We start from the raw sequence: 20952 nt of genomic DNA, 5'->3' as shown, positions 1-20952 counted from the left end.
GAGCTGGTGTGTGGGGGTGTTGTACTCACTCTACTTCTTCCAGGTAGGGCCTGTGCTTGAGCATCTCAGCTATCTCCTTTGCATGGTGAACAGCAAGGTTGCATTTCTGAAGCCTGGGGATTTGTGGGGAGAGGTGAGGAAAGAAAGGGAGATAGACTGGGAGCCAAGGTAGGTAGAGGTGATGTACTACTTATTGGAGCAAAGACAAGCCACATGAGAATTGGATACTCACTATTCACACCTTACTGAGTGTGGGCAGCATCGTGCAGGACATCCTCCAACCCAAACATCACTCCTACATGGCTCCTCCCAGGGGTACCACCCTTCCCCTGTTTGGGAGATCATCTACTAAGACTATGTACTAAGGGATAGAGGTGCTGAGGTCTGCCTTCGTAAAAGGAATGTACATACTGATGAAATCACTGATTCTTGAATTATCAATGTTTTCAACTTTACCCTTCTTACCTGAATGTTAGCTTTCTGGCCTGAATCATAACCTTCTCTGGGGGCTCATTTTTCTTCACATTCTGGGATCTACAGAAAATAAACCCAAGAACCTTTAAAATACTATCTAGAGTCCATAAAGCAGTAAACAAAATAGCCCAGATCTGGATTCCAACCAGCCAAGTTGCCAGGACATTAGGCACAAATAACCACAGTCATTTTCAAGCTTACATTGGTGACCAAAGGGGAAAATTAAAACACTCAGGTCTATTAAAGGTAGTGGTTAGGAGCTGCAGGCCTCTCTACCTCCAGAAGGTGGCTGGAATGGATTTTCTAAGTATAGCAATAGTAATATTGCTATTAGCACTACCAAAAATAACTGCTTATATTTATATAGTTATTTCTTATAAAGATGCTGCTTGGTGTTAAATTTGAAATAAAGAAGCCAACTCATTCTAAAGAAAGCTCATATCTAAGGAGAAATTTTGAGCAACCATGCAGTGAATAGCAGTTACTTGTTCTAATCTTTCGAGGGAAATGAGACAAAATAGCATTGGGGATGAAGAAAATAGAAACCATCAGTTAGTAATACGATGTTTCCGACTGGCAGTGGAAAAACTCCAGTTAAAGATTTAGAGCTGATAGGACTTGTAGAGATCATCTGTTGAGACCATAATATGTTAAAATGTGACTACTTAGTTAAGGGACTGATCTGTAAAAGACACATCAGAACTTACCCATCCAAATGAATGCTGTCCCCTTTCAAGCATTTCCTTGGGGTGGCCATACACTTATTCCAGTAAAGCTGACTGATCCTGCTCAAAATACCTCTTCAGAAAGTGCTACATTCTATACATTTCTGTCCTTTATAAACCTCTTCACCAGTAGCTAGTCTTCCTCTTTTAAGGTCATTTTTATAAACAAGCCAAAAGGCACTCAGAGATAATGCAGGTGAAGTAGGTGACCAGGCTCATAAACATTATTAGGTGCACAAAACTGTTCTGACCGAAGGAAAGGGTGGGGATGAGGTGGGACAGGGGTGGGGGTAGGGCAGAGGGGAAACTGTCAGAATGGAAAGTCAGTCATTGTGATCTCGTTGAATTGTTTTGCATTTGGCAGAATCTCTCAAATGCATCAGAATTTCCAAATAATGACTCTTAGATTTTGTGGGATGAATCCTGCCTGAATAATGCCACGGATGCCAAAGAAACAAATTAGTAAGATCTTCACAGGTGATTTTGACATGAAGATTTCCTTGGGTTTTGAGATCCCAGGTTCAAATCTCAGCTTTCCTCCTTACTGTCAGTGTGACTCTGGGTAAATCACTTAATCTCTGTGAGCCTCAGTTTTCTTACTTGTAAAAGGAGGAAACTGAACCAGATGATCTCTAACTCTGACAGCTCTAAATCTCTAGCTGGAGTTTTTCCCTGCCAACTGGAAACATGATATTACACTAATGGCTTCTATTTTCTTCATCCCCAATGCTATTTTGTCTCATTTCCCTTGAAAGATTAGAACAAGTAACTGCTATTCATTGCATGGTTACTCAAAATGCATCATAGAATTTTGGAGGAATTCTTCCTAGATGTGAGCTCTCTTTCAGAATGAGTTAGCATCTTTTCAAATTTAACACCAACCATCATAATTAACTACCTGCTTCAAAAAACACCAACCCCAGCCCTGGCTTTTTCAACGTCTTCATCGCTCTCAGAGGATTAATTGCTTCATGCATGATTGCAGTCAATTTCTCCGCTTGCTTTCACCCTTCTGTGTCAGTTAGAAACCACCTCATGCTTGTCACAGCATCAGCCCCACAAGATTCTGTTAGTATGTTCGGCACCTCACTTTCTGACCTCGTGGCACAGAAACTTTGGCATTACTTCTCTGCCCTTGGTAGCAGTCGATCAGACACTTCTAGAGGAGACCACACAACCATGGTTAGGGCAAACTACAAGCTAGTCTCAACTGGTCCCTCTCTTCTACACACCAGTCCTTCACTGTTTTACTCCTTCATCCTCAACATAAATCTTCTGCCCCGCCCCGCTGGCAGAGGACCTTGTGCCTTCTATTTTACGAAGAAAGCAGAGGTTGTTTGTCATAAGCTCCTTCTTAATAAATGCTTGTTTCTTTCCTTTCCCCTTCCCTCAAGGACTGGCCACCTTGGAATCTGCCATTCTGCTACAGTCACTTCATGCAGTCGACAGGACATTATTGGGTGTCAAGCTCTTGAGTTAGAAAGATAAAGAAGGGCCCTGCCCTCAAGGAGCTTACTGTAAAGCAGAGGAGGTGAAACAAGCGTGCCACTAATTATGAGATAAATACCAGGAGAACCACAAACAGAAAAAGGCTTGCAAATTGAAACGTGTTGCAAATCTTTCTCTGGTTCTGATAAACTCTCCTTCACAAAGAGGGTAAGAAAAACCAGTGCCACTGTTTACCACAGCCCCATCAGAAGTGGAAGAGAATACAGAGTTTATCTCGTCCCTTTCTCTCATTTCAGAAGTGAGAAAATGGGTAAAGGAAGTTAAATGGTGGAACCAGTGCCCCACAGCTCCTTGGGGCAGCCTCAGGGGCTTCCCCGTTCATTGCAGGACTAAGATTTCTTCCACTTTTGCTCTTTGGATAGCCTCAGGTTTTCCAAATGGACTTAGCTCTATAATCTTTCCTTACCCAAAGTTTTATCCCAGCTCACACCCAATTCCTAGGTATAGTCCACCTTTAATAATTTAGAATAGTTAGAGAAAGGCTGAATTAGTGAAAAATTTGAATCAGAATGTTTTTCAAGGAAATGCACTTGTATTACTTTTCAGCCTAGACTAGTTTGAAACATGCACTTACCAGCTAACAGTTTTATCAAGGAGAGGAACTGTTAGTTGCTCTAACGAAATATAGAAGGGTCACTTGTAATTAATGCATTAGTTAAAATAGGCTATAGATTCTCCTTAATCTGGTTCAACCCTCTCATTTTACAGTTGAAGAAACTGAGGTGCAGAGGTGAAGTGAATTCTCTAGGGTCACATGGGGGAGGATAGCATAGCCAGGATTTGGATCCAGGTCTTCTGATCTTAGATCCAGTGCTCCTTCCATATACCACAAAACTATTTTGCATGGTTTTCCCAGAGTCCACAGACTTCCTCATCGAGACTAATTGAGGCCTGCAGTTACCTGGAAAAGGGATGTCAGAATTATCAATGACCTCTTCTTACCTAGGCATTTCCAGAGCCTTTTTTGAGGATACAAAGAAGAGAATGGTGATCTGTGCTTGCCTGTGAAGAGGAAATAAGAGAGGAAGAACAAAGTTTGGGTTAGGCTGACAGATCATACACACATAGCAATAATAAGGATGATGACAATAGTTAACATCTATATAATGCTCACCATACATCAGGTATTGCGCTAAGTGCTTTATGGTTATAATCTCATTTGATCTTCACGATGGGTGTGGTAGGTGCTCGAATTATCCCCATTTTACAGATGAGGAAACTGAGGCAAACAGAAGTTAAGTGACTTGCCCAGGGTCACACAGCTAGCATGTATCTGAGACCAGATCTGAATTCAGGTCTTTCTGACTCCAAGCAGGACACTATGCACTGTACCACCACAGCTGGTATGAAGGAATTCTTCATGGTGTGACCAACCTTGTCATTCCTAAGGTCCAAAGCCCAGGCAAGTGAAATTTGAGGAGCCACATGTCCCATCATCAGAGATCGCTGGCCACCTTCTCCCTCGCCTCCACCTTCTGCCCCTCTAATTTCTCCCTGGCCCTTGAGCCCCAACTTCTGAAGGTGGTTTCTGGCTGAGACCACATGGCTCACCTAATCTCCAAGGTGGTGACTTTAGGGTAAGAAACTGCTTCCTTTGCCAAGGCAAGGATTGTCAGATCAGAAACTGCATTTCGGCTCAAGCTGTGAATTTGAGGCAGAGAATCAAGGTGTCAGAATGGAAGTTCTACACAGTCCAAACTTCCGAGTATCACTTCTTTCTCCCACCTCTGCTCCCGCCTTCCCACCCCTTAATGCATTAGTTGTCTTACGTGAACTCTGCATGCCTCCTTCTCTGCCTAGCCCTTGATCCAGGATACTTTTGCCTGGACCCCGCCCCTTGAGCTCTGCCCCTGAGTTTTGGCCACGTGGAACCAGAGAGCCCAGAGAGGTCCCCCAAGCCAGGACCTGCCCCACTGAGTCCAGGATCCTGCCTTGGGATTCAATGATAAACCCTAGTGTTGCCTGACACCTTCTTGGGGGACAGATCCTACTCTACTCCTGAGTTTTACCAGAATGGATTCTAGGTGGCCATCAGGCACTTGTGATTGGTGGTGGGGAGCAGACAGAGACTGGGACATACTGCTTAGGATAAGCTTTGTCTACTTTGGTCTAAAATGAGTGGTGGTAGCTACTTACTCAATTTTCTGTAACCGTTGCACCTTGTGGAGTATCTCGATGATCTTTAGACATGAAGGATCATTCAGTCTATTGTCCTGCAAACTGAAACATGACACATGTCACTACCTTGGCACTATCGGATCCTGAGATTCTCTTTATTGAGTACCTTAGAGCACTCTGCCAAGCTCAGAGGAGGTAGATAAGTACCATGACTCTCTCCAATACCAGATGCAAGGCCCAGAGAACACAAGTGATTTGCCCACTTGGCAATTAAGGCAGAGGTGGTGATTCTTCCCTCTCTCCTCTGGGCTTTTGCTTTTCTCTCTGCCAGTTGCATTTGACTCAGCATTCTCCTCTCTTCAAGTTCAGTGGGAGAGTTTCCAATGAAGGCTCCTTATCTTATTTCTCAGGAGCCTCACAGCTGGTCTACAGGGTAACAGTGCCAGAATATTAAGTTCTAGACTTTTCCGTGGCTTTACTCAGGTAGGATCACTGAGCACTAGGGATCTATCCAGTGGCTAAGTGAGGCAGGGCCAGAAAGGCAATGTGAGATAGGGGCTTGGGTTCTAGTCTGAACTCTGTTACTAACCAGCTCTGGGACTCTAAGCCAGCAACTTCTCACTGAGACTCAGTCTTTTCTTCTGTTAAGGAGAAGCCATAACTCCTCCCCTAATTGCTTTGAAGTACTATTGTGAGAATCAAATGAGATGGACGCAAAAGCACTTTGAAAAGTCCAGAGCTCCATTCCCTGTGCAACTTATGGTCATGTTGTGTTTCCTAGGTCATCATTTTCCAACTTTTTTAAAAATTTGAAACACACCTATAAACAAACACACTGGTGGGACCTTATAATAACAATAGCTCATATTTATGTAGTGCTTTACTTAGTCAATACTATATGCCCGGCACTCTGCTAAATGCTGGGATACAAAAAGAGGCAAAAGGCAGTCCCTGCCCCTATGAAGCCATAATAGAATGGAATTAATAAAGAGGGAAAGCACCAGAATTAGAAAGGCTTCCCATAGAAGCTGGGATTTTATCTGGAATTTAAAGGAAGCCAGGGAGGTCAGTAGTTGGAGTGAGGAGGGAGAATGTTCCAGGAATGGGGGACAGCCAGAGAAGATGCCGGGAGTAGACAGATGGAGTGTCTTGCTGTGGAACAGCCAGGATGTCAGTGTCTCTGGATCAAAGAGTACATGGTGGGGGGATAAGATATAAGAAGACTAAAAAGGTAGGAGGGGCCTAGGTGATGATGGACTTTGAATGCCAAACAGAGGGTTTAGGGTTACAGAGCACTTCACAAATGAAGTCTTACTCCCTGTCACTGACTTTGTTGTACCATTAAGACAGAGGGAATAGAAACTTTAGGACTCACAGCTAACTGTCATCTGTGGAAGCCCTGAGAGAGCTAAGAGAATGTCTTTCCTGAGGAGACTGGGCCAGTTAACTATCCATGAAGAATGAGTGTGTGCAAGATGACAAGAATTAACTATCATTGGTGAGAGAATCTGAAGAAAAAATTTTAGAGAACTGAGTTAACTCTCATTCTGTGGGGACCACCTGCTGAGAGCCCTAAACTGCCATCTTGAGAGAAACTGTCAAACTGGTTTCATAGTTGGGGATTCAGCAGTTAGAGAGAGGTCACTGGCTGTGACTGGTGATCCATCTCAGAGCTTACATTTCTCTATTTCTTTGCATTATTTCTTTCTGTTAGTAAATTATATGGTCAGTAACATTGATTTTTGCCTTAGCCTATGAAATTGCAGTTTAACACTGAAAGGAGGAAAAAACTTATGGGGAAAAGTTTCTCTGATTTTTATGAACTAGAGGCTTAGAGCTAACTAATTAATTACTGAGATGGTTTCTTCATTGTGAGAATTTATGAAGAAATTTTAGAATTTACCTTCTTCATTGCCTTTGAACCAGATGAGAGAAAAGTTAAGGTAACAAGTCAGTAGAAGGAGTAGGGATTTGGCGTGTGTGTACCTGAGAGCACCCAAGGGGTGTTGTTCTCACTTTGCGCCACCCACTCATAGCCTCTTCCATGAGACTGCTATAGGGATCTTTGCATTCTCACAACAGCTCTATGAGGTAGGTAATATCTTATCACCCCTAGTTATTTACAAACAAAACTGAGGCTTAGAAAATTAAAGTCAGTGTGTAAATAAGTTCAATGTGAAATTATACGTAGAAGATATATTGGATTCCATGCCATCTTGGGGGGGGGAGAAAATCTGTAATTCAAAATTATGTGGAACTGAGCACTCTAAACTAAAAATAAAAAAAAAATTAAAAAAATAAAATTAAAGTCATTTGCTTAGGGTCACATAGCTGGTGAATGGCTGAGCTAATAATATTCAAATATAGTTCTTCAACCACACCACCTACTTCATGTTTGAGAATGAAGGACAAAGAAGAACAACTTCATATATTCCTTCTGGTGTCCTGTTCAGTCACCTGTCTATCTATACTTTCCCAATCCCAAACACATAATATATATATATGTGTGTATATATAACCAATGTCCTTTTTACCACAGTCCCCACACCCTTCACCTCCTAATTACAAATTAGCCAGGGGAAGGAAGAAGCCCAAGCTATCCGGATGTACATGCCTCAGTAGTCCAATACCCTGCCACAAGATCAAGGCCAAATACGAAAAACCTCCCCTCTCTTCCATGGACCTCACCGCCCTCTGGGATCCAGTCTTATTACTCTTGACACCACCTCCCCTTTCAGGAGTACACGGTTTTGATGTGGAAGAAGCATTCTGGGCCAGCCGATAGGGGGTTGAGAGGATTTAGGACAATTTTATTCACCTCCAAAGTCCTGGATTGGGTTAATGCCATCCCATTGCCCCACACTCACTTAATCTCTTCCAGCTGAAGACAGTCTGTAAATGCTTGTGTCAGGTGGCCAATGCCTCGAACTGTGATGTTATTTCCGGTTAACCTACAGAAGTACAGACACAGACTTCAGGTGGAGGCTGAGAGAATGAATCTTGATTGAACCCACAGGCCAAAAAAGTCAAGGGTCACGGAGAGTAGCCTAATGTGTGTACCCCTTCCCCAGGGGAGCAGGAAGCATCTTTGGATTAATCCTCTGGGCACAATGCCCCATGGCTTGTCTAGGGAGGAGTGAGTCATATAGTACCAGAAGCCAGTTGGGCTCTAAGAAAAAAGCTTACTCAAGTTTCTTCAAATTTCCCATTGTTGGCAATGTCCTGGAGAGGGCTTCTGCGAAAGCGTCTCTGCACTTCCTGCTTCTAACCCTAGGGGAGGCAGAAAAAAGAAAGTGGGAAAGGTTTAAAAAACTGAAATGATACAGATTAAATATAAATTAAATCTAATAAATATAAATTAAAATTATATAGTTCAAAATTATATAAAATAATTGAATCAGAGGATTCACCAAGAGGAAAACTCATAGGGTCAAAGATCTAAAGCTTGAAGGAATCTTCATATTTTATTATTTAATATTTTTAAGTTTTCAACATTGATTTCCACATGATTTTGAGTTACAAATTTTCTCCCCATTTCTACCCCCCATCCCACTTCAAGATGGCATATATTCTAATTGCCCTGTTCCCTAGTCAGCCCTCCCTTCTGTCACCCCACTCCCCCCCCATTCCCTTCCCCCTTACTTTCTTATTGGGCAAGATAGATTTCTATGCCCCATTCCCTAGATATCTTATTTCCCAGTTGCATGCAAAAACAACCTTTTTTTGAGCATCTGTTTTTAAAACTTCGAGTTCTAAATTCTCTCCCCTCTTCCCTTTCCACCCACCCTCCCTAAGGAGGCAAGCAATTCAACATAGGCTACACATGTATCATTATGCAAAACCCTTCCACAATACTCATGTTGTGAAAGGCTAACTATATTTCCCTCCATCCTATCCTGTCCCGCTTTATTCAGTTTTCTCTCTTGGCCCTGTCCCTTTTCAAAAGTGTTTGCTTTTGTTTGAAGGAATCTTCAAGCTAGAGGTCATCTAGTCCAACCCCCTTATTGTACAGATAAAGAAACGGAGACTCTGGGAGATTAAGAGACTTGCCTGAGGTCACATGTGTATTAAGCATCAGAGATGTTATCTGGATCCAGGCCCTCTTATTCCAAAGGCAGTATCTTTCCATTGTACTGCACCAATGCTTAATATTAATTTATATTTCTAATGGAATACTATTGTTCCATAAGAAATCATGAGTAGGTGAACTTCAGAAAAACCTGGAAAGGCTTACATGAACTGATGGAGTGAGCAGAATCAGGAGAAAACAGCAACATTGTGCAGTGACCAGCTTTGACAGACTTAGCTCTTCTCAGTAATACAATGATCTAAGACAATTGCAAAAGACTCCTGATGGAAAATGGTATCTACATCAAGAGGAAGAACTATGGAGTCTGAATGGAAATTGAAGCAGACTATTTTCTCTCTCTCTTTTTTTTTTGTTTTTTTCTTTCTTGTAGCTTCCCCCTTTCATTCAAATTCTTCTTTTACAACATGACTAATATGGAAATATGTTTAACATGTTTATACTTGTATAGCCCATATCAGATTGCGTGCTGAAAAGCAAAATAAATAAATTTTAAAAATATTACTTTACATTTCTGTCATTTTATGGTTCATGACTTGCACAAAGTGAATAAGAGCTGAGACTAGAACACGGGTACTCTGACTTCTAGCCTAGCGCTCTTTCTGTCATACACACTGGAACTAGATTCCTGAGGCCTCAGGGTTCATTGTCTTCATCTGACAGATGAGGAAAGTGAGTCTTCAAGAGGTTTAGTAATGAGGCCCAAGGTTACTAAGAAAATTAGGACAAAGTTAGGGCTCCCATGTTCAATACTTGTGGCCAAGAGTCCACATATTTAAAGTGTCTAGCTAGGGTTAGGGTTGATGCTTGTGACCACAGAACTGAGAAATTAACTTCCCCACAGTGATGGAATCCATGGTCATGGCCTTGTTGATACCACCTCACTGCACTGACCTGCCTTATCAGAGCACTCAGTCCCACAAAGGCCCCATCTCTCATACTACTATGTTTTATCTCTATCTCTTACTCACCTGAGACTCTCAATTTTCTTACAGCCAGCTAGAGCATCGAGGCAGTGGGGCTCCAAAGAGCAGCCAGAAAAATCGAGATGCATAGGAACAGGAGCGTGGTTGATAAGAGAGGTCAGGGCAGCCAAATCAGTGTAGTTCAGGGGGAAATTGTGGAAGTCCAGACTGAGAGGAAAGTGCCCACCAGCCTGCTTAACCAGCTCAGTGTCCTGGGTCTCCCCAACACAGTGGCACAGCTCTATTATCTTGGGGCCTGTTAGGCTTCGGCCTGCCAGGTTCTGTAACACTTGCCGGATGGCCACCTGCTTGGTACCCACCCAGGCTTCATCCTGTTGTGATAACTGACTCAGGAAGGACTGGCAGGTCTGGGAGGAGAGGCCCGACAAAAAGGTATGGAAGCGATCCATGAGTTCTGTCTTGGCTTCGGTCCTCAGGGGCCATTTGGACTTGAGAAAGAAGTGGTCGCACAGCTTAGCCTCATCTACGTTGGGGCTCCCCATCAGATACAGGGCTGCAAAGAACTCCTGTAGGCTGAGGTGGACAAAGGCATAGCATGTTGTTTGCTGCTGGATTCCCGTCTTTACCCTGAAGGAGGCCAGTAGGTTGTGGGTAGCTGCAAAGGCCACTACCCGTTCAGGTATTTTACCTGGGTAGAATACTATTTGCTTGGCATTTAGCCCCTCGAGGGCTATTTCACCAAGGCCCAGAAGAGCCTGGGAGTACTTGCTCAGCCAGGTGCCCTTGTCCTCCGAGGTCCCCTGCTTCCTGCTAATGAAGACATGGAGCATTTGCATATAGACCTGGGTGACTGTTGAAGGGAAGTTAATGGTACTGCCCTGGAGCAGGAGGTGATAGAGACAGATGCAGATGATACAGCACAGAGCTGGGACAGAGCACAGGCTCAGGAGCTGGGTATTGTCCCTGAGTTGGTTGAGGGCGATATCCTGAAAGGTCAGTCCGTGGAAGAAGTTGCTGACATACTTCTCAATCTGTAGCCCGTTAAACCCCCAGACCTCAAACACTGATGTGGCCGTTTCCAGCAAGAAGTCTGGGATCTTCCCAGGGCGTGAGGTGGTCACCACCCAGCAGCCTGGCAAGAGGGATCCACTACAGAGGCTAGAGAACAGTGTGGTGACAGGCAGAGGCAGGGTAGGATCTAGGGAGTCCTCAACACAGGACCCTCGACTAGACCAGGGATGGAGGAACTCATCCAGCCCATCAAAGACCAGCAGAACCCGATGGGCATTCTCTTGAAGATGCTGGAAGATAGCATCACGCTCATCCTCTGGGCTCAGGTATAACTCAAAGAGGAGCTGGGAGAGGGTCAGTTCCTGCTTCACTAAGTTAAGCTGGCGGAATTCAAAGAGGAAGACCTGGCTGAACTGGCCCAGCTCGCCATTTGCCCACTTTTGGCAGATTCGATGCATCAGCATACTTTTCCCTGCCCCTGGCTTCCCAAGCAGGACTGTTACCTTGGTGCCTGCACCTGACTGGCCTTTGAATAGGTCCTGGACCTTCAAATTAGTCCCATCCTCTGCCTCAAGAGGTTCTGACAGAGCATCACCCTGTGGCTTCTCTGGGTTCTCCTTCAACCAGGTTACCTTGCTCCGATGCACGACTAGGTCCACATAGGTCTGGCTGAAGGAAAATGGCCGTCCTTGCTGGGGCATGGTGGTTCTTACGTGTGTGCTCCCATACCTCTGCAGGAGCAAAGTCCTCAGGAGCTTCTCATACCTTCTAACTGACTCTGCATGAAATCCAGAGTTGGGGAAACAGGGGAATTGATGAGTTTCAGCTTCCCTCCCGGCTTTTCCCTCCCCCTGAAGATGTGACTTGTGATTCCGTCACAAGATACAGTGGGGGAAGAGTACAGGGAAAATGAATGAATCTGTTTCTCTTCCTATTAGCTTGCGTGGAACCACAGAATTTGAGAGTTGGAAAGAACCTCAGCAAGCCATCTAGTATAATGCACACTCCCATCTGACAACTGGTCGCTGAGCCTCTACTTAAAGACCTCCAGTGATGGCAAGCCATCTTGCCCCTTTTCGGTTTCCACTCATGGCTCCTGGTTCTGCATTCTCACATCTCAGCTGGGGTGTCCCTAGGCAGGAGTGTCCTGGAGCCAGCTCTAATCAGTTCAGGAAAGCCAACTGTAAACTTTTTAGACTGAACATTTATACCTTGGAATTTTGTAAATACTACAAATCAGGGCTTGATTTATTGCTTCGTTGAATGTATAGACTTAAGGAAATGATTGAGAAAATGTTAATAATGCAGATTAAACTTTGACATTTATGCCATATTTTTTTTTCTAGAGAGTACCTTGTTAAATGTCTACCAGTATACCACTGCCCTAGGGCCATCCCAACATCTCTTTCCCCACAACCCAGATCAGGGAGGGGCTCTGGCCTTCGGTGGGGAGCCACACACATCCTCTGTTCTTGCTGTAAACAGTCCAGCCAGAACACTGTGTCTGCAGGGTATGGGACAGAGGGATGGTTTAGGAAGAGAGGAAAATACCTTTTAAAGTAGTATGTTATAAAGCCAGTTACTAGATGAACTAAGTCAAGTCTCTAGTACCTCGAGTCCTTATTCAAGCCTACTCTGAAGAGTTCTTTCCAGGACAGGAGGGAATTAGGGAATAGAGAAGCTCTGGGGAAGGGATAAAATTTCCCTACTTGGCTCAAGGCACCCCTCCACCTCCCAAGGCCACATTTAATAGAGGAAAGGCTATTTCCTACTGTTTGGAATCTTTCTGAGAATAATGTTTGGGTTACTGTTTAATGTCAGGGAGCTGATCAGTGAATCCGCGCTTTAGGTAAGTTCCTTTGGTAGATGAGCAGGGCCCCAGTATGGTCTGGGTCTCTAGTTTGTCCTCCCTCCTCGTTCTCTCTCCCACTCTCCCCCCTCCGTCCCCCCCTCTTCACCCCCCCCCCCGTACCACACACACACACACACACACACACACACACACACACACACAGACACATACACACACAGTGGCTAACAGAGCTGAGTTACCTAGCTGCTGCTGTCTGGACCTTTTTCGACGAGGTGAGGAGCCTATCTCAGAGGAGGATTGCTTGAGGCCTAGATGAGAAGGGGATGGAGATGTTGAGATGCAAGCCATGAACTTGAAGCTATGAAGAATCTCATAAGCATCCCTACCTCCTGGGTACAGGTGATGGGGTTTAGACTGTGGGAACCCCCTTGAGCCCCACCCTGAATCTTCCCACTTGATCTGGCTTTTCATGCCCAAATAGCCTAGCCTAGCCTTCCATTGCTTGGTTACCTTCAGATTGCTTTTTGGTTGTTTCCCGCCCTTGATCTGGATCAAAATATCTATACCCTAGCTCTGTTACCTAGCCCTCTATTGTCTGTCATCTCCAGGTAGTTGTAGCCTTCAGCTATTTCCCACCCTGGAGTCTGACCTCCCCCCCCCACCCCAGTCACCCCAGTCTGCCCTAAACCCCTCCTCCCATCACCCCAGACTACTCTACCACCCTAGATTCCTCCCACAATGTTTCTGTAAATAAGCTCCATCTTGCCTCCATGAAGTCACTCAGATTCAATCTAGCTCAGCTCAGATTAATCTGGCCCCCTGGTATTAGCATTACAAATGCTCAGGCTCCCTAAGAGTCTACCCAATATGACAGATCTTTAATAAACTTTGTTTTTCTTTGGCTGAGAAGGCTTGAGTCGAATTCACTTGGCAGGACCCAGCATGTTGGTGTTTTGGGGTCTGGAGCACCCCTCAACCCCAAACCTCAACACAGGGAGGGGAAGCGGGGCAGGGAGTGGGAGGAGGCAAGGGAAGAAAGCTTCCAAACAAAAGAATGCAGGTCCAGGATGCTATAAAAAACCAGATAAAGCGACAGAAAACAGCAGATCCTACTCTCTTCTTGCTTTTGAGTTTGTCTATGGGAAGTGGGAGCTGGGCTGGAGGGTGGGAGGTTGCCCAGTGTGTCTGTAGTAGGTAGAGATCTGTGTCCTAGCATGGCAATGAGAGGAGACCATAGTGGGACAATATGAGTGACGGACTTCAGGGTTTAGACTCAGTCAAAGGGCGGCACTTGAGGACCCAGAGGGCCACATATGGTTTCAAGGCTGTAGGTTCCCCATCCTTGAGCTAGGTGGTTCAATGGTGTGAGATATATGAAACAATTATGTTTCCACACAGTTGGAACCTTAGAACCACAGTCTTGTGACTAACAGGAATTGTTAAGACAAAATAAGAGTCCCGACCAATCAGCAGTGAATGGAACGGGTTCAGAAACCACAAACTCAGGGGCCCTAGGCAAACTGGCCCAAACTGGCCCAAACCAGCCAGGGTTAACTCCCATTCAGCAACTGTGCAGTAACTGAGCATGCTTAATGAACCTCATGCATATTACCCTCCCCACCCCACATAGGATTAGGACCTCATTAAGTGAACATGGGGTGTATGACCAGGGTGCGGGAACATATCAAGTAGTTACATGAGATGGGTGTATAAGGAAGATTGTGACCCTAAAGGGTCAGGACCAATCCTGATCCAGAAGGGAGGATTTACAGTTACTAATCCTATAAAGCTTATTCTTGCTTCTGTACTTGATGCACTCTTCCATACTAAGGTGGTGTGTACTCTTTGCTGGAGAACCAAAAGGAAAAGTCCTTCAGCCTCTCTAATAAAATAAACAAGGCTTTGAGACTCTAAGTCTGAAATTGAGTCTGGGGTCTTCTTTATAGCAATGGAGAGAACACTGGGCCTGGAATTAGGAAGACCTGAGTTCAAACTTGAACTCAGACACTTACTAGTTGTGTGACCCTAGACATTAACCTTTATTGTCTCAGTTTCCTCAACTATAAAATGGGGATGATAATAGAACCCACCTCCCAGAGGTGTGAGACAAATGAGATAATGTTTGTGAAGCACTTAGCACAGTGCCTGGCATATAGTAAGCACTTAATAAATGTGTGTTTCTTTCCTTCCCTGTGTTCACGCCTGTTAAGATCTCTTTTTGGTCATGATTCTGAATCCTGACTGTCATCCAATGTATGAGCTATCCCTCCTTGATATGTGTCATTTGTCTTCCAGGCCAGGGCATTGAGGAACAGATTGGAGAGGCCGAGAATATGATCTAAACATCCTACTTTCCTTCAACAATCCCTTAAGAAACTCTCTGTTTCTGCTTTCTGGGGCTAAGTAGAACAAGGCTAATTCCTCTCCCATATAATTCAGTTCAGCTGTTGTTCAGTCATGTCTTACTCTTTGTGACTCATTTGGGGTTTTCTTGGCAAAGATACTGGAGTGGTTTGCCATTTCCTTCTCCAGCTCATTTTACAGATGAGGAAACTGAGGCAAACAGGGGTAAGTGACTTGCCCAGGAACTAGGAAAACAATATACATAATGACCATGACAATGTAGATGGAAAGGAAAACTGCAAAACAATCACAACTGAATGCTGAGAAAGTAAAAAGAACAGGCTTCATCCTCAAAGAAAAGATATTAGAAGACATTTCCCCCCACTTTGCAGAGATGGGGGTTTGCAAGGTGTGAAATACTGCATATAATATTAGATTTTTTTCAACGTGTTTTTTGGTTTTGCTGAATTGTTTTCTTATGACTTTTTTTTTTCAAACCTTTGTAAGAGGGAATGATTCTCTGGAAGGGGAGAAAAGGAAAAATATAGGAGGAAATGTAAGCAATGTGAAAACAAGAGATACCAATAAATATATATATATATATTTAAAAATAAAATAAAAAAAATTTAAAAAAAAATAAAAAAAAATAAAAATAAAACCTGCTAACCTGGTTTGGCAACTATTTATATTTTAATGAATTCCAATGAACTCAGTATCACAATAATTTTTCTGGCACTCCTGCTAAATTTCCATCAGGATTCTTTGTTAATCATTCATTCGCATTCATGTTTCCTCTTGTTTCTATGGTCCCAGTTAAGTTCTTTTTTTTTTTCCAAGATTTTTTTTTTAAAAAATTTCTTATACTTAACTTCTTATGTCTTAACTGTGTTTTGGTATTCTGTTACATTCACATACTGATGGGGATGAGATTTGTGCTGGACCCCGAAAAGGAAAAGACCATGTCTTTGGGACTTGAACCCAGTCCCTAAACTCAGATTGCCCAAATCCCATCCCCATCAATACCACAGTTTAGTTAGCTATTCCTCTATTGTTGCATCTAGGTTTTTGTAATTACATATTCTGTTGCTATGAAAGCAGTTTGAACAAATTAGCTCTTTTTTTTTTTTTTTTAGATAACACTTTCAGGGCATATTCTCAACAATGGTATTATTTAGTTACAGTTGATATTTAGAACTCAGACTTTTACAGTTATTCTTATTAAATTTCATCATTTAGAGTAGGATTACTGATTAGGACATTTTAATCAGTCAAATACATTTTTAAAAAATCCTTTGACACGAAATCAATGGATTTGATTATAAAGAAAAAATACTTTTTACAACCAAAAGCAATGTCTTTAAAATTCAAAGAAAATAAACAAACTGAGGAACTATGTGAAATATTCGATAAACATCAGGCTTATTAGATAAAGGCCTGACATCCAAAATCTATATGGAACTGATATATCCTATCAGTCTAATATACTGCCCAATGGAGCAATAATCAAAGGATATAAAAAGGTAATATATGAAAGAAGAAATATAAAGGGTTAATACCCACATGAAAAGATACTCAAACTTCCTAATAATTAGAAAAATACAAATCAAGACAACTTCAAGATGCCACCTTATATCCACAGGAAAAGCAAAAATAGTAAGTCCAGTGTGTTGACAGGGTAGGGAAATAAGGACTCAAATACATCATCAATGGAACTGCAGACTGGTGCAAACATTTTGGGGAGCGCTATGACAATATGCAGTAAGAATCACAAAACGGCATGCCTTTTCTATCCTATTGCTAGGACTCTATCCCCAAAACATCATTAAAAGGGAAAAAAGGACCTATCAAATACAAAAATATTCATAGATGCTCTTGTTACAATAGCAAAAAAAAAAAAATCAGAAGTGACTTTTATGTACAATTGAAGAATGACTAAGTTACAAGTTACAGTATATTCACATAATAGAAGATCAAATGCTGTTTAAAAGGATAAACATGAAATATACAAGAAATAACCATATGAGGTGATACAGAGATAAATCAGCAGAACAGAACTGTATAAACATTAGCTACAACTGCATACTTTAAAAAACAAAGTGTTGAAAAAGTAGAAAAGAAAGATGGAAAACAGAGCCAACAGTAGTAGAATTTCTTACAGGTATAGATAGAAAGAGAAGCAAAACAAACATTTTGCTTGTTAGTTGTTTGTTAATTCTTTTGGTTCTGCCTTGTTAAGGACAAGAGGATTTGCGTAAGATTTTGTTTACATGCTTATTTGATTGTTCTTGTTGATTTGATTAAAAAAAAAACAAGACTAGGACCATTGTTCTAGTTGGTCAAGATTGGCCTAGATTTAATTTCTCTCATCTAACATATTAATATTTCTTCTTATTTCTATAGCATTCCCCTAGTCTATCAGTTATGTGATCTTGGGAGGGACCAGTGAGCCTGCTCCAGAAGAAAATAAGGTTAGTCTGGCTCATTCTTGATGAACCCAGGCTTACTCTCAATAGTTCAGTCTGCTATTTATAAGTGCTTAATAACTATTTGCATTTAAATTAATTCAACAAATCAAGTCTCACAACTTTTTAACCATTACCTCTAAGTCCTCATTAGGACTTTCTGTCCATTCATTCTCAGTTAGTCAGCTAAAATTCAGTTGCATGCTGATGATCAATGAACCCATCAATTGACCAATCAATCATCTAGGAAGTCAGCTGCCCAATGAAAATGTTATTCAGATGACTAATCTTTAATTGATGGGCTAACCAGTCAGTCTTTGAGAAAGCCGGCCAGTCCAGCTTGTATGCTTATATCCAAGTTTCTTGGACGGACAACTTCCCCTGATCTAGGGTGTAGGCACAAGGCCCTGAGGTTTAGTGACAGAAAAATGAAAGCCAGTTTCTTCAAGTGAAACCAGACTAGGAAATTTTGGAGGAATTGTGGACTAAGGGAGATAGTTTCAAGCCTAGCAGATCCTCCCCTCCAATGCCCTGAAGAAATGCTGAGATCTCTCAGATTTCCCAGAAATCTCTAGGTCCATGGCAGAAGACTGGCTTGTACATCCAGGGCCCATAAGGCAGCAAGCAGGTCTATACTTTGACACAATATTCTCTTCCTTTCTGTTTTTTCTAGACTCTGTCTAGGAAGAACTCATTCTGTATGGGTAAGATGCAGGTGCACCCATGTTTTTTTACAGCCAATTCACTAGGAGTTCCATTTCAGTTCTGAGGGAGCCTGGAAGCAAAAGGAAGGAGTGGGCAGGGGAAGAGGGAGTGTCTTGTCAGGAACAGTGCAAACCTGAAAGAAAAACAGAGGGATGGTTCTTGGAAATTACTAAATGGCTCTGCTCTCCCTATCTCTTGCCAGGAAATTGGCCCTTCTGAAGGTTCTTTATGACTTCTTCCTGAGTGCTGTAAGTCCTAGGATCATAGATTTATAGCTGATCCCTTAAGGATCATGGAATCCAAACCTTTGTTTTACAGATGAAGAAACCAAGACTTAGAAATGACTTGCTTGAAGTTACACAGGCAGAAATTCACCACACAGATCATAGATCTAGCCTTGGAAGGGACCTAAAAGGCTATCTTTTCCAATCTTCTCATTTTAGACATGAGGAAACTTAGACCCTTAAGTGGTTAAATGACTTGTCTAAGCTCACATGAATAGAAAGTATCAGAGCCTGGACCTGAAGTCAGGTCATCTGACTCTAAATTCAGTGCTTTTTCTACTGTGCGAGATCTTGGTGTTTTACTGAATGAGGAAACCTCTAGTCCCCTTTGTGCTCACCCCTCCTGCAACCTCAAACTCACCTGAATGAAGGAGCTGGGACTTAGGAAGAGCATCCTCACAGAAGTATCTGATCTCCTTTGGAAACTCTGAAAGAATAGAGAAATTAGTCAAAGGTCTCATGGGTACAGTGGTGAACTAAGACACAGAGTGTATTCTATCTCCAATATGGACATGTCCATTTCCTAAAAGTCTCCTCTGCTTCCTTGTTTTTTTGGTGTGGTGATACCCAAGAGTTTTCAAAGACTATGTATGCCAGTCCAGCAAAAGTTCTAGTAGGGTCTGATAAACTAGAAGAGCTTCAAGTCAGGACCTGGAGATTGATGCATGTCTGTGATCTAAGGATCAGCCTGGCTAAGCTTGGGGAGTCTCTCCATCAGAGGGTTGGCTGTCGCAATTTATAAAGCCCTCTGCTAGGTCATAGAGGGGCTGTGATCTGGGTTAGTGGCCATGGAAGAGGAGGGAATGTCTACATTGATAAAATCATGGGTTCTCCACGGCTGATGAGTAAAGTCTTAGGGAAAAGTGTCTGAGTGGACACCATCTGAGATAGGAAAAAAAAGTAGATTAATTGGAATGACAGAATGCTAGAGCAGCAAAGAATGCTGGGCTTAGAGTCAGAAGGCCTGAGGTCAGCCCCGACTCTGCCGGCTACAACTACCTATATGACCTTAGGGCAAGGTATGTAAACTTTCTGGCCCAAGTTTCTGCTCTGGTAAAATGATAGAGTTGGATTAGATGGTCTCTGAAGTCCATTCTAGTTCTAAATCTTCAAAACTCTGAAATGATAGTTGGTAGACAAAGAAAATTCTGGAATAAAGGCAGAACCCGGGGAAGCCCTGTGCTCTGAAGGTAGGCTCCAAATTAGAAGCTTGGGCCTGCTTAATGGAAAGAGACTGCAGCTACTTTCTCTTCCCTATGTGTTGTGATGTAGCTATGGGTGGGGTCAGTAACACTCCCTTAAGGGTGCATTTCCTGAAGAGTAATTAACTATGAAGAATGTTCAGAAGATTTGAGGGAACTGAACTCCTGAGGCTGCTGATCCAAGAGAGCTCGTTCTTCCACACTCATATATAGATAGGGTACTTGAGCAACACAATCATGAGAATTCATTAAACCTGGGAAAGACTTTGGAGATCATCTAATGAAATTAATAGTAATGATTGCTAATATTTGTATGTCACTTAGAAGTTTGCAAAGTACTTTACAAATGTTGTCATTTCATCTGCACAACCCTGGGAAGTAGAGGCGCTTTTATCATCCCAACTGTACAGAAGAGGAAACTGAGGCACAAAGAAATGGGATGGCTTGCTCTGGGTCACACACCTAGCATGTGTCCGAGGCCAGATTTGAACTCATGTCTTTCTGACTCCAGGTGTGACTCTCTATGCACTGCACCACCCATCTGTCTCTTCTTCAAACCTAACCTTCATTACCCAAAGTTACACAGATAATCAGTAGTAGAGCTGAGATTTGCACCCAGTTATCTTGCCTGACTTGAAATGTAGGGTTCTTCCTATCAGACTGCCCTGCCTCCATTCATGCGGGGGCAGGGAGAGGGTCCTCTCAGGGTGACATAGTGGATGCCAGGGCACCAGACACGGGAGTCAAGAAGACCTAGGCACTCATCAGCTGTGTGACCCTACACAAGCCATCTAATCTCTCTGAGCTTCAGTTTCTTCACCTATAAAACGGGGACAATAATAATGTGTACCCTACAGTGTTGTAAGAATCCAATGAAATCATGAATGTGCAGTGCTCTCTGAATCTGAGAGCGAACTGTAAATGTAAACGTTCATTGTGATATTGCTGTCGGTATTGTAATTTGGAATGCAAAATAGAGTTGTGGGGCATCCAGATTTGGGGGACTCAGGGTAAGGATCCCTTATGCCCCTATGATAGTGAACCACAAGCTATAAGAGGAGCCCACCGTAAAATGTGAAGCCACACATCAGCCACCCACTACCAACACACAGGGACAAATTTCCAACAGCAGGATCTTCATGGCTAAGTGATGCAGGGTCTGGCAGTGTGGGATAGGGGAAAGGCTCCCTGGCTTAGCTTAGCACTGGATAGCTCCTGCCCCACAGCACATGGCAGCCAATCAGGGCTCCTAAGTATGGTCTGCCTTGTCAGGCAGAACTCCAGGACACAGCC

At 43.0% G+C, this 20952-nt stretch overlaps 1 protein-coding gene across 2 annotated transcripts in view; it reads right to left on the bottom strand.

The window, feature by feature from the left end:
- The window catches only part of NLRC5 (NLR family CARD domain containing 5), a 98467-nt gene that overhangs the window by 47098 nt on the left and 30417 nt on the right, over positions 1-20952 (bottom strand). For both annotated transcript variants that reach the window (XM_036751989.1, XM_036751990.1), the window contains exons 4-13: positions 18819-18884; positions 12903-12971; positions 9885-11628; positions 8013-8096; positions 7694-7777; positions 4845-4928; positions 4260-4349; positions 3651-3710; positions 466-534; positions 30-113 (exon numbers count right to left, since the gene is read on the bottom strand). In XM_036751989.1, the coding sequence (XP_036607884.1) occupies positions 30-113; positions 466-534; positions 3651-3710; positions 4260-4349; positions 4845-4928; positions 7694-7777; positions 8013-8096; positions 9885-11628; positions 12903-12971; positions 18819-18884 (2434 nt within the window). The remainder of the gene's footprint in view (positions 1-29; positions 114-465; positions 535-3650; positions 3711-4259; positions 4350-4844; positions 4929-7693; positions 7778-8012; positions 8097-9884; positions 11629-12902; positions 12972-18818; positions 18885-20952) is intronic.

Source organism: Trichosurus vulpecula, chromosome 3 (assembly GCF_011100635.1).
Source record: "Trichosurus vulpecula isolate mTriVul1 chromosome 3, mTriVul1.pri, whole genome shotgun sequence".
NCBI classification, from domain to species: domain Eukaryota; kingdom Metazoa; phylum Chordata; class Mammalia; order Diprotodontia; family Phalangeridae; genus Trichosurus; species Trichosurus vulpecula.
The sequence above is the reverse complement of the archived record's forward strand: the minus strand, read 5'-3'. Positions and strand labels throughout refer to the sequence as shown.